Genomic DNA, 13684 nt, shown 5'->3' on the forward strand with positions numbered 1-13684 from the left:
GACATATATACACATATGTGTAAATATGTCTCTGCCCTATTACAGTAACCTATGTCAGTAACCTCCTCGACACGGTTCATTTTTTTACGGCGGCTCAGTTTTGTGTTAAGAATAAACATAATTGATAAGTTTCTTTCCCCTGCATTTCTCGATCGCACTTGTAAATAGCACATTGGTCTCAAGACATTGGTTACAACACTTGCCGTCAGTACTCAAAATTGGAAAAATATTAAATAAGAAGGTATAGAAAATTAAATCAATGCACACACACTATTATCAACCACAGACATGATGTTTTTCTCAATTTGCCTAAATCGTTATTCCGCAATACAACGTCAACGAGGGTGAAAACCCACCACTTTGAACACAGTCACAGGCACCGGCATGCTGTGAACTTGTAAGTTTCCAAAATGAGTAACTATCCATTACTTTTCTAGTGTAAAGTTCATAGGCTGATCCGGGGGGGAGGGGGGGGGGGGGGGGGGCTTTCTTGGGAAAAATTTGGTTGATTATATAGGGATCACTGAAGCATGACTGGAGCCGGCCCTCCCTTATGAAAATTTCTGGATCTGCCACTGTATATTCATAAAATAAACCAACAAATTATCCAAAAGATGAATAATACTTAATACTTACGACTAAGATTGATTATAAGTATACTTGAGTCGGTTTTACAAAAAAAAAAACTTACAATTATCGTAAGTATACTGTATTGTACATGACTTAGGGGACGACCATTTGATATTCTGGGGGGGGCCAGGAGGATTTGTTTTGGATCGGTTATTTATTTTTGTAAACTAAGAGGACAGATTATCTATTTTCTGCACTATTGAAGCAAGATTTTTCATTTTCATTAAAGCAAGGGACTGCATGATTATTTATTTTCACAACTATATTTTTATATTCGAAAACATACAATTTTTAAATTATTTGTTTATTATAAATAATTCATGTATAGCCAAGTCATTATGTACCATTTAATCAGAATTAATTATTATCCTCTGCAGAAATGAATCTCCTATATTCCCCAATGCATATACATGTATTGCATACATACACAGTATTAAAATTTGTTTGTAACTAAGGCTCTTTTAAAAGTATTGGCAAACATGTTTTGCCGAGCAGAGCGAGGCAAAATTTTTTTGAAGGGTTTTTGAACTGCTGAAGGCCCAAGAAGCTATAGAACAAATGATGCAAAATCATGCCTTCTGGGTGTTCCCCAGACCCTTTCTTAAACTGAAAATGCAAGTTCTGTTTTAATAATTTTATGACAATATTTTGGTCTCAAAGCAAAATCACGTTATAGATTCAGTGTAAGACTTAAGTTTCTAGGAACAACATCAAAAGACAAATATGCATGATAAAGCAAAAATGTAATTCACATAGTTAAGTCTGTGGCTGCTGTGTTTTTTTAAACTCATGATCAAGTTAATAATAAAATTACTAAATTACAAAATGAATGCAACACTAACAGAATACAGAAGGGCAATCAATGAACAAAAGACAAATAAATAAGAAACATTGATCCCGATAAGTCAGGGGCTACATCTGAGGGAGAACAGAACTTGCTTCTTGCAAGGCACTCACGGTGAACACAATTTGATATGGAGACAAGCGTTTGGTTTTGAAATTTCCTACATGAGGCATTTGTCTCAATGTAGTTACGGCCCTGATTTAATAAAAGTGAGGTAAGTGTTCCTGAGACAATTAACCTCAAGTTAAATGAAACCAATTTTCTGACATTTCAATAGATATAAGAAGATGTGGTATGAATGCCAATGAGACAACTCTCCATCCAAGTCAAAATTTATAAAAGTAAACCATTATAGGTCACAGCAAGTATATTTAAATAATATTTATACTTTTATTATTAATTTAAAAGATATGGGAAGTGTTTCTCGATTTTTTTTTTGGAAAAAAGATGAATTTATGAAGAATCTGGTGCCATCTCATACTTTCGATTAGACCTGCTGAGTTATTTATTTTCAATAAATTGCAAGTCAGGTAATTTATTTTCAAACTACCACAGAACAAACCATTTATTTTTGTGATTATCAAGGCTGAGTTATTTATTTTCAAAATCCTCCTGGCCCCCCCCAGAATATCAAATGGTCGTCCCCTTAATTACTATCAATATTATTTGTAAGTTTTTTTGTGAAACTGACTGCTGAATTGTTTTTCCATGCTTATGGTACATCTAAGTCGTATGATTTTTTTAAAACCACCTCCAGGGTATAATGTCTGCTAGCCCATAGAATCTGTTTGTAGATATAGGAAGATGTGGTATGAGTGTCAATGAGACAACTCTCCATCCAAGTCACACAATTTATAAAAGTAAACCATTATAGGTCAAGGTATGGTCTTCAACACAGAGCCTAGTTTTTATCAAAAATGAAATATATTGATATTAATAGTCATGATAGTAGGACAGGTTAAATAATTTATTCATACATTTTTAAATGACTGACTAGAATTATCATATTTATTGAGGAATTTAAACCATTCTTATTTTTCAAAAGGGACAAAAATAAAATTTATATATAATAACAGGGTGATACAAATGAGAAAAACTCAAGAAATTGTTTTCAATTAAGATAAATACATGGTTTTCAGTTGTTTTTTAAAGCAGAGGCAGATTTAGTTTAAAGTAACGTTGGAAAAAATTGTTTGTACCTACAAAAATAAATACACAAAGTTAATCCAGAATTATGTGTTTATCATTTTTTTTTTATGTTTAGGTTGCCAGCAAGATGAAAAGAACAATGCATTTCAAAAGTCAAAATGTGGATAAGCTGCGGTACAAGGTCCTACTTTTGCAGATTTTCATATTTTGCATGAATGAATTTGAAGTTTATATCATGGAGGGCAGAGAAAGAAAAGAAACACTTCAGTTTTCCTGCTTCTGAAGGATAAATGTAAAACATCTTGTTTGGTAAGTTTTATGCTCTGTTATGATAGTGTTTGTGCATCCATCTGTCTTTCTCTAAATTGTATTCACTTAAAGTTTTTGGTTACAGTTCACCATGAACTTCAGTTAGTAACTTGTGGTTTTACATGTATATACTCAAAATTTAGTACTTGAAAATGTTCATGTATTTTTGTCAAGCCTGCAACTTTTGTCGCAGAAAGCTCGACATAGGGATAGTGATCCGGTGGCGGCTACGGCGGTGGCGTTAGCACGGGGGGGGGGGGTTCTCTTCCTATATTAAGGTATATACATATGTGGCGCTGGAATGGGTCCCTTTTTTGATGCATCAAATATATCAATGGGGTGCAATTTTACCAAGGAAATATATCAATGGGTCATAATTTTTCAGTTTGTTGTGCAACGATCTTCACTTAATGGGTTATGATTTCGCTGTGAAATATATGTATAGGTAGGGATTTCACAATTATTCAGTATATGAATGGGGGGTGTTTTTTAAATTCCAGCTGCACAACTGTACCCAAAATCCCATGTTGAGACCCCCCCGTGGGCGTTAGCTAACTTCCTAAAAGCTTTATATTTTAGAAGGTGGAGGACCTGGATGCTTCATACTTTGTATATAGATGCCTCATGATACGAATTCTGTCTGAAACATGTCCATTGTCCTTGACCTCATTTTCATGGTTCAGTGACTACTTGAAAAAAAAGTTCAGATTTTTTGTAATGTTAATTTCTCTCATATTATGAGTAATAGGATAACTATATTTGGTATGTGCGTACCTTGCAAGGTCCTCATGCTCGTCAGAGAGTTTTCACTTGACCTAGACCTCATTTCATAGATCAGTGAACAAAAACTTAGTCTTAGATGCATGATTTTTTTTTATTAGTTGTTAGTGGCTTTGTACTAGCTGTCAGTAACTGCGAGTACTCTCAGATCTGTACTTAGTGTCTTTTTGTTGATTGGATGTACAAGTACCCGGCCACTTTTTGTTGTTTGGATGTACAAGTACCCGGCCACGTCCACTTGTATTTGTAGTATTTGTATTTTTATCCATCTGATGAGTTAAGCCTCTTTCAACTGATTTTTATACGACCGCGGTTGTATATTGGTATGACGTTGGCGTCGTCATCGTCGTCGTCCGAAGACACATTGGTTTTCGCACTCTAACTTTAGTTTAAGTGAATGGATCTCTATGAAATTTTACCATAAGGTTCAATACCACAAAAGAAAGGTTGGGATTGATTTTGGGGGTTATGGTACCAACAGTTAAGGAATTAGGGGCCAAAAAGGGGCCAAAAATAAGCATTTTTGTAACTTCCAGACATAACTTGTGTGTTAGTGTATGGATCTCTCTGACATTGTACCACAAGGTTCCTTATCACAAAGGGAATGCTGGGATTGATTTTGGGGGGGTTTTAGGAATTAGGGGCCAAAACTTAAAGGGGCAAAAAACAAGAATTTTTCTAGTTTCATGACAATAACTTGTGTGTAAGTGTATGGATCTTTCTGAAATTGCACTACAAGGTTCCATATCACAAAGAGAAAGCTGGAATTGAGTTTGGGGGTAATTGCCCAAAACGTTTAGGAAAAAGGGGCAAAAAACAAGAATTTTTCTAGTTTCATGACAATAACTTGTGTGTAAGTGTATGGATCTCTCTGAAATTGTACTGCAAGGTACCATACCACTAAGGGAAGGCTGGGAATGAGTTTGGGGGGTAATTGCCTCAAAATTTTAGGAATTAGGGGCCAAAAAGGGGCAAAAAACAAGCATTTTTCTAGTTTCAGGACAATAACTTGTGTGTAAGTGTATGGATCTTTATGAAATTGTACTACAAGGTTCCATATCACAAAGGGAAAGCTGGGTTTGAGTTTGGGGGTAATTGCCCTAAACGTTTAGGAATTTGGGGCCAAAAAGGGACCAAAAAACAAGCATTTTTCTAGTTTCCAGACAATAACTTGTGTTCAAGTGTATGAATCTCTCTGAAATTGTACTGCAAGGTACCATACCACAAAGGGAAGGCTGTTATTGAGTTTTGGGGTGATAAATCATAAGGGGGTTCAAAAAATTTGGGGGGGGGATTTTTTTTTCCTTTTTTTTTCTTTAAAATTTTCCATTTTAAATTGGTTATTTCTGATTTATATATAAAAGCAAATAATAATGATATGGTTTGAATAGGTAAATTAAAATTTTTTAAGGTCTTAGACCACATTCATTCTGTGTCAGAAACCTATGCTGTGTCAAATATTTAATTACAATCCAAATTCAGAGCTGTATCAAGCTTGAATGTTGTGTCCATACTTGCCCCAACTGTTCAGGGTTCGACCTCTGTGGTCGTATCAAGCTGCGCCCCAGCGGAGCATTTTATTATTGTTCGTTCTTATGTTGTACTGTTTCACCACTGTCCCAGGTTAGGGGGAGGGTTTGGATCCTGCTAACATGTTTAACCCCGCCACATTCTGTATGTATGTGCCTGTCCCAAGTCAGGAGCCTGTTATTCAGTGGTTGTCGTTTGTTTATGTGTTACATATTTGTTTTTCGTTCATTTTTTGTACATAAATTAGGCCGTTAGTTTTTCGTTTGAATTGTTTTACATTGTCATTTCGGGGCCTTTTATAGCTGACTGTGCGGTATGGGCTTTGCTCATTGTTGAAGGCCGTAAGGTGACCTATAGTTGTTAATTTCTGTGTCATTTGGTCTCTTGTGGAGAGTTGTTGTCTCATTGGCAATCATACCACATCTTCTTTTTTTATATTTAAGGTTAAGTTTTGGTAGTCAGGTCCATATCTCAGATACTATAAGCAATAGGTCTAGTATATTCGGTGTATGGAAGGACTGTAAGGTGTACATGACCAACTGGCAGGTGTCATCTGACCTTGACCTCATTTTCATGGTTCAGTAGTCAAAGTTAAATTTTTGAGTTTTGGTCTTTTTTTCTTATACTGTATGCAATAGGTCTACTATATTTGGTGTATGGAATGATTGTAAGGTGTACATGTCTAGCTGGCAGGTGTCATCTAACCATGACCTCATTTTCATGGTTCAGTAGTCAAAGTTAAATTTTTGAAATTTGGTCTTTTTTTCTAATACTAAATGCAATAGGTCAACTATATTTGGTATTGAAACATTTTATGATGTACATGTCAGTCCCGCAGGTTTAATTTGACCTTGACCTTATTTTCACGGTTCATTGCTCAGTGTTAAGTTTTTGTGTTTTGGTCTGTTTTTCTTAATCTATAAGCAATAGGTCAACTATATGTGTTGTATGGAAGGATTGTAAGCTGTACATGTCTGCCTGGCATGGTTCATCTGATCTTCACCTCATTTCCATGGTTCATTGGTCAGTGTTTAGTTTTCTTGGTTAAGTCTGCTTCTTAGAAACTATAAGCAATACCGGTAGGTCAACTGTATTTAGTAATTTGAATGATTGTAAGGTGTACATATATTTCTTGTCAGGTTTATATGACCTTGAATTCATTTTCTTGGATCATGTTGAGTTTATGTGATAGTTGCAGTAAAGCTTTATATTTAGGACTATCAACATGATATCATTGATTAGTAAAGAAGGCGCAACATTTCAGCGTGTGCACTCTTGTGTATACATTAAACACCACATTTACTGTTTTTACCCTGATTTTATGGATTACTGAACATAGAAATGTCATAATGTGAAATTATAGTACATTCTTAGGTTAAAGTTTTAGGTTAAGGTACATAGCTTACCATGAAGTTGAATTTCATACACATGTTCATTATGTGGTGAATTTTTAAATTCAGTGCCAAACTAAGATTTTGAGCCTGATTACATGATTGACTAGACATTGACACATGCTAGTGTTTGCCAGGCATTGTGTCCTGTACTAGGAATTTGTCCTGTACTAAGAACTTTAATAGTACTCGCTGAGTATGGAGTTTTTGTGAAAGTTTAATATTAGTGAGATTTTTGCATGACATCCTGTCAACTGCTTGTTGATCATGTTTATACATGTCTTAAAATTAATATCTGACACATTGGTGTTTTGTGAACTTGGAAATAAGTTATTTGATAGAATAATAATGTTTTGAGATTATCAAAATAAAAAATATTTCATTTTTACTACATTGTGTATTAATGATTAAGTATATAAAAAAGAAGATTTAGGGTATATGTATAACCATATATAAAAATGAGACAGCAACCGAACAACACAAAAATAAGAAAAAAAAACCAATATAATTTTTTGCATCAATGTTATAATTTCCAACATGTCCAAAGAGTTCCCAATGTATTTTCTAATTGAAATAAAACACAAGTGGAACTCTTTCAGAACTTCAGAAGCTTAAAGTAGTGCTGTTTCTATTGTTGGCTTTCTGTATAATACATTGCAAATTCTTGTGAAAAATGGAATTTTATTGTAATTGCCTAAAGTTTTAACATTGATCTATATATATATAACTGGGGAAAATACCCAATTGTTATAAAGAAGAATACATAAATTGATTGTTATATAATATTAGAATAGGAAGATGTGGTATATTGCTAATTTGACAACTCTCCATCAGAGACCAAAGGATGTAGGAGGTTAGCAACTGATGACACTGGACAACCTTCAACAATCAGTAAAATCCATACCACATAGCTATTTTCATTGAAAATCATATGTTCTTGCTACATGTATGCAAACAATTTTTTATTATCCATAACTTCGGATTTTATTGGTTCTTTTTCAGAAGGATTGAAATTCATCACTGAGAATAAAAGGAGAAAACACAGAAACATGACCAAAATAAATTCAAAGACAAAAGTCAGATCAGTTATTATTTTCATCACTCAGCCAATGAATTGAAGTTCTATTAAATATCTAAAGATATTAAAACCACAATAATGACAATGTTCTGTGCTGAATGGCAAAAAAGTGGACTATACATTACGATCACACAATGCTGGATGATAAGAAACTATTAATTTTTTGGGTGGAGGGATATCCTGAAAAAAAAATAGATTTATGTAAAAAGTGTTGTTAAGCCTATTAATAGAGTTTTCATTGATTTCAAATGGGAAAAAATTGTGTTTCAAAAAAGTATTCTAGAATTCATAAATAAACATATATTGATACTTACATTATCTGCTTTGTTGTTTAAAAGTTTAGTTTTGAACAGTTATAGAACAATATAATTGCATTAACATTTCCAAGGAAAAAAAAGATATTCAACTAAAAAGATTCATCTTAAAACAATTTACTACCAAACAGAATTCATTGTAACATACACATTTATTTACTGTATATTTATAATTTGAATCATAGGATTTTGTTTTGTCCTATGGGATATTAAAAATCCCATGGGATAATTATAGTCCCATGGGATTTTTTTTGTCCCATGGGACAACAAATATCCCATGGGACTACAATTATCCCATGGGACCCAAAAAAATCCTATGGGATTTAACCAAAATCCCATGGGATAATGGTCAATCCCATGGGATTTGCCCTATCCCATGGGATATTGAAAATCCCATGTTTTTCTAAATCAAATTACAAAATAGATATAATAATAACAGCAGAAAAGCAATGAATTTATTGAATCCCATGTAATTCCGCACATTTTGGTTATATACACGACACTGTAGCTCTAAGGAGAGGCGGCGGCGGATTTGCAAATGAGTGTTTTGCAAATTAAAAGTGTCCAGTGTTTACGCACTGTGTAGTTGGTGCACCAGAACTTCAAAGGTTTGCATGTCACGTTAACATATGGAAGGATAGTAATCTGCTTTTTTTATACTGTTGTAATAACATCGATTGTTTTGTTATTTAACCTGTTTCCGTGTTATAATTACTCTTAATTATTATTACAGAATTTTCGTTAGGATAATATACAATAGGAAGGAAGTTATTGAGATAAGTATTGTTTTATCCTGTGAGTTGTACAAACGAACATGTAAAATGAATCAAAATCATGCCGGATTTTGTATATTTGCGACTGATATTCATACAATATGATGAGAACACTAAATCTAATGTAAACTACTAAAAGGAAAACATTTTGCGGAACGTATAAAATACCTGTTGTTGCAGCTGTCAAGTAGAATATTGCAAAATGGCAGGAAATCATACAAGTGTTGAGATGACATTAGAAGACTTTAATAACATAGAAATAGCAAAAAGAACATCTGCAATCGTTTATTTATCTGTTGTAATGATTTTGGGAATTCCTGGAAACTTATTAGTGATAATAGTGTACTTTGGATCCCTCTGGCGAAGGGATGGTACACACTGGATGTACATCCGGGCTTTAGCCGTCACCGACTTACTGGTGTGCACGGTTGCAATACCATTTGAAATATTCCAACAAACGCACCAGTTGACATTTGATTCTGAAGTAGGATGTAAGATCTTCAGAGCAATAAGTGTACATTTATCTTTGACATCGTCTCTACTTTTGATTGCCATGTCAGGAAATCGTCTCAGACTGGTATGTCAACCACTGAACAAACAATTAACTCCGAATCAAGGTTTGGTAACAATTGCAATAACAGTAGGAATTGCCGTGTTATTTTGTTGGCCGGAAGGAGCTTTAAGTGGGATAAGTTTAGAAAAGTTAGATTATAACTTGACAGGGTATGATTGCAGTTTTTCAGACCGATATAGCATGAAAGATTACGGTACGATATATAGTACTCTCCTGTTAACAGTCTACCTTTCATGCATGGTTGCACTTGTGATTATGTATTCAATTGTTGGATTGCGATTGCTTGAACGAGCAAAATATCAAAATTCAAATCGAACAAGGTATGCAATATCAACGACATCTGTTGCTACTGAATTAACCTCATGTGAACATCACAGCACCAACCTCATTAAAAATCAGAGTGAAACATTGGACGAGAAAAGCATCGCTATTAAAACAATTGCAACACCAGGAACCCCTAAAAATAATGATCAGAAGAAATCCAACGGAAATTCTAAGAGAGCTTCAAAAATGAAAACATCCAAAAAGGTTACACGGATTGCATTCGTCGTTAGCTTCTGCTTTATTTTGAGCTACTTGCCATATATAGCAGTAAAATTAAATGCATCTGTTGTAAAAGGTCAGTTTACAGAAACACCGCTAACCAAGGCCATATTTCCTATCCTTGCCAGAACGTTTATCATCAATAATATCATAAATCCTGTTATATATGGATTTCTGGATCCGACGTTTTTAAAGCATTGCAAAATGACAATTAAATATATTCTATGCATGAAATCTGAAAACTATTCTTTGTAAATATCCTGTGTATATCAGTCTTATAAACATTTTAAAATAGCGAATATAAATTTGTGTTTATGTAACTAACTAACGAATTGTATTCAGTATAAAATCCAGTACAAAAGTATCATCGCCAAAATACGTATAAATATTCAACAATAGCAATTTTGAGACATAACAAATAACATAAAACCCATAGCAATTAGTCATGTCTATTATTTCCACAGACGCATTTTTGATTATGGTTTCACCAACATTGTGTATATAGAAGAATTCTGTAGACAACATCAGTCTCGGTACAATTCATTAAATATTTTAATTGATCAACACTATCAAAATTACATAAAATATTATATTATGTCAACAAAGTCGTTATATTTACTTTTCTAATATCTTAATAAAGATTGAATTCGCATAAGAAATGAAATTCATCTTCAATTTTATTATAAGTACAGTATAAACATACTGTTTGACTCAATGATGTACCATTATATTTGACGTTTTCAATTTGTGAATTGTGATAAGTAATAAGTGATTCGTTATCTGTAGAACTGTCTAACATACTGTTTCGAGACATTTAATTTTGTCTCAGGTTTATACTCTTCCCTGCTATATGAACGTAGTTTGTTTTGGTCATATCCTGATTAACAAGTTGAAATACATTGTTCGTATCATTATTGTGGTTTTTTTTTACAGCAGATAACGTTGATATTGATATTGTACCTTTGTTATTCCAGACATGGTCAAAACCAATAAATTTTAGAAACTGAAAAAATGTGGTGTCACATGTAGAGCAAATCTAATTACCCTTTAGAGGCACCCGAGATAACCCCGATATTTTCATTGGGTTTGTGTTACTCAGTCTTTAGTTTGCTATGTTGTGTTTTGTATTGTTTGTCTTTTCGTCTTTTTCAGATTTTGCCATGACGTTGTCAGTTTGTCTTCAACTTATGAGCGAATATCCCTTTGGTATCTCCCGCCCTTCTTTTAAAGGCACATGGATAGGTACTATCGATAACTTCAATTAACCTGTATATAGAATTTGAAAGATTCGAAAAAAGATTATCGGGTATTCAATTGACTGCAATATAACAAATATAAAGTTGGGTAGCGACCAAGTTTTGCCGTACTGGTCAGGTTAGACAAAATATTTAGTGACATCAAGTACACATTTACAATATCGAATAAGATTCTTTAAACAAAAAAAAATCTTTTCTATAGCATTATTTGCATCTGATACAAATGTTTGGTCCTGGGAAAGAATGTACGGAACCCACAATTCACTTCCATATAAAAGTACAAGTTTAACGCAGGATTTCAGAAGGTTTTAACAGCAATCATGTATCATTATATTTACAGTGGTATTTACGTTTAATAATTAAAAAAAAATACGTTGAGAGCTTTTTTATTGAGATCTTCAATTGCAGTACTAAAGGAAACTGGTGCTCTCATTACAATACCTAGGTAATTGTACTCTTGTACAGTTTTAATAGGATGCTGACCGTAATAAAAGTAAGAGTCTTTCAACAATTTACCAGATTTATTAACCACTATTATTTGGGTTTTTCCATATTCAAGGTAAGTTTTATCTTTTATAATAAAGATCAAATGAGGATAGACAGTTGGGTAACCTCCATTTGGTTTGTGACATCAAAATTATGGAATCTGCATACAACAAACTACTTAGGGGACGACCATTTGATATTCTGGGGGGGGCCAGGAGGATTTTGAAAATAAATAACTCAGCCTTGATAATCACAAAAATAAATGGTTTGTTCTGTGGTAGTTTGAAAATAAATTACCTGACTTGCAATTTATTGAAAATAAATAACTCAGCAGGTCTAATCGAAAGTATGAGATGGCACCAGATTCTTCATAAATTCATCTTTTTTCCAAAAAAAAAATCGAGAAACACTTCCCATATCTTTTAAATTAATAATAAAAGTATAAATATTATTTAAATATACTTGCTGTGACCTATAATGGTTTACTTTTATAAATTTTGACTTGGATGGAGAGTTGTCTCATTGGCATTCATACCACATCTTCTTATATCTATTGAAATGTCAGAAAATTGGTTTCATTTAACTTGAGGTTAATTGTCTCAGGAACACTTACCTCACTTTTATTAAATCAGGGCCGTAACTACATTGAGACAAATGCCTCATGTAGGAAATTTCAAAACCAAACGCTTGTCTCCATATCAAATTGTGTTCACCGTGAGTGCCTTGCAAGAAGCAAGTTCTGTTCTCCCTCAGATGTAGCCCCTGACTTATCGGGATCAATGTTTCTTATTTATTTGTCTTTTGTTCATTGATTGCCCTTCTGTATTCTGTTAGTGTTGCATTCATTTTGTAATTTAGTAATTTTATTATTAACTTGATCATGAGTTTAAAAAAACACAGCAGCCACAGACTTAACTATGTGAATTACATTTTTGCTTTATCATGCATATTTGTCTTTTGATGTTGTTCCTAGAAACTTAAGTCTTACACTGAATCTATAACGTGATTTTGCTTTGAGACCAAAATATTGTCATAAAATTATTAAAACAGAACTTGCATTTTCAGTTTAAGAAAGGGTCTGGGGAACACCCAGAAGGCATGATTTTGCATCATTTGTTCTATAGCTTCTTGGGCCTTCAGCAGTTCAAAAACCCTTCAAAAAAATTTTGCCTCGCTCTGCTCGGCAAAACATGTTTGCCAATACTTTTAAAAGAGCCTTAGTTACAAACAAATTTTAATACTGTGTATGTATGCAATACATGTATATGCATTGGGGAATATAGGAGATTCATTTCTGCAGAGGATAATAATTAATTCTGATTAAATGGTACATAATGACTTGGCTATACATGAATTATTTATAATAAACAAATAATTTAAAAATTGTATGTTTTCGAATATAAAAATATAGTTGTGAAAATAAATAATCATGCAGTCCCTTGCTTTAATGAAAATGAAAAATCTTGCTTCAATAGTGCAGAAAATAGATAATCTGTCCTCTTAGTTTACAAAAATAAATAACCGATCCAAAACAAATCCTCCTGGCCCCCCCCAGAATATCAAATGGTCGTCCCCTTAAAGATGACTTTGTCCCTATATCTACTGGATCACATTTATCGTGAAAGTGCCCGGGAAAGTAATCTATGGCCATATTGAATAAAGGGAATCAGTATACATACTTGTATATGTTCCGGACCATACGAGTATTCTTAGCATACGCGTATGGTCATGACTACATACGTATACTCATATGCTCTCACCATACAAGAATAGTCGGACCATATAAGTATATACTCGTTTGTTTGTTAACTAGCCAGACTATATGAGTATTTAGGCCATTTATTAACTTTCGAATACAAAAATATAATTTCCTTCGCAGGAACGTACAGCTCGTTCTCCGAACCGAAATCGACACAAGTTTCTAACTGAAATCCTCTATCTTTGACATATTGTCTGAATCTTGGTGTAATCCCCAGAGTCAATTTAAAGTGCCTTTATCCTGTCGACTTTATCGTTCGTAAGTGAAA

General features: G+C 33.5%; 1 protein-coding gene and 1 long non-coding RNA gene across 3 annotated transcripts; both read left to right on the top strand.

Annotated features, from left to right (window-relative positions):
• Positions 1 to 105: 105 nt before the first annotated feature.
• LOC127706533 (uncharacterized) lies at positions 106 to 8026 on the top strand. Of its 2 annotated transcripts, XR_007984527.1 has the most exons (3): positions 106 to 241; positions 2739 to 2932; positions 7636 to 8026. It is a non-coding gene; the product is annotated as an uncharacterized LOC127706533 (long non-coding RNA). The 2 variants fall into 2 exon arrangements; XR_007984525.1 differs by lacking the exon at positions 106 to 241 and having other exon boundaries at positions 2499 to 2932.
• A 648-nt stretch (positions 8027 to 8674) lies between these two features.
• LOC127706508 (melanopsin-B-like) lies at positions 8675 to 10579 on the top strand. Its single transcript, XM_052211171.1, has one exon. It carries the CDS (start codon positions 9001 to 9003, stop codon positions 10168 to 10170), a length of 1170 nt encoding a protein of 389 aa, XP_052067131.1. The 5' UTR covers positions 8675 to 9000; the 3' UTR covers positions 10171 to 10579.
• The last annotated feature ends 3105 nt before the right edge of the window (positions 10580 to 13684 follow it).

Source organism: Mytilus californianus, unplaced genomic scaffold (assembly GCF_021869535.1).
Source record: "Mytilus californianus isolate M0D057914Y unplaced genomic scaffold, xbMytCali1.0.p SCAF_6, whole genome shotgun sequence".
NCBI lineage: Eukaryota > Metazoa > Mollusca > Bivalvia > Mytilida > Mytilidae > Mytilus > Mytilus californianus.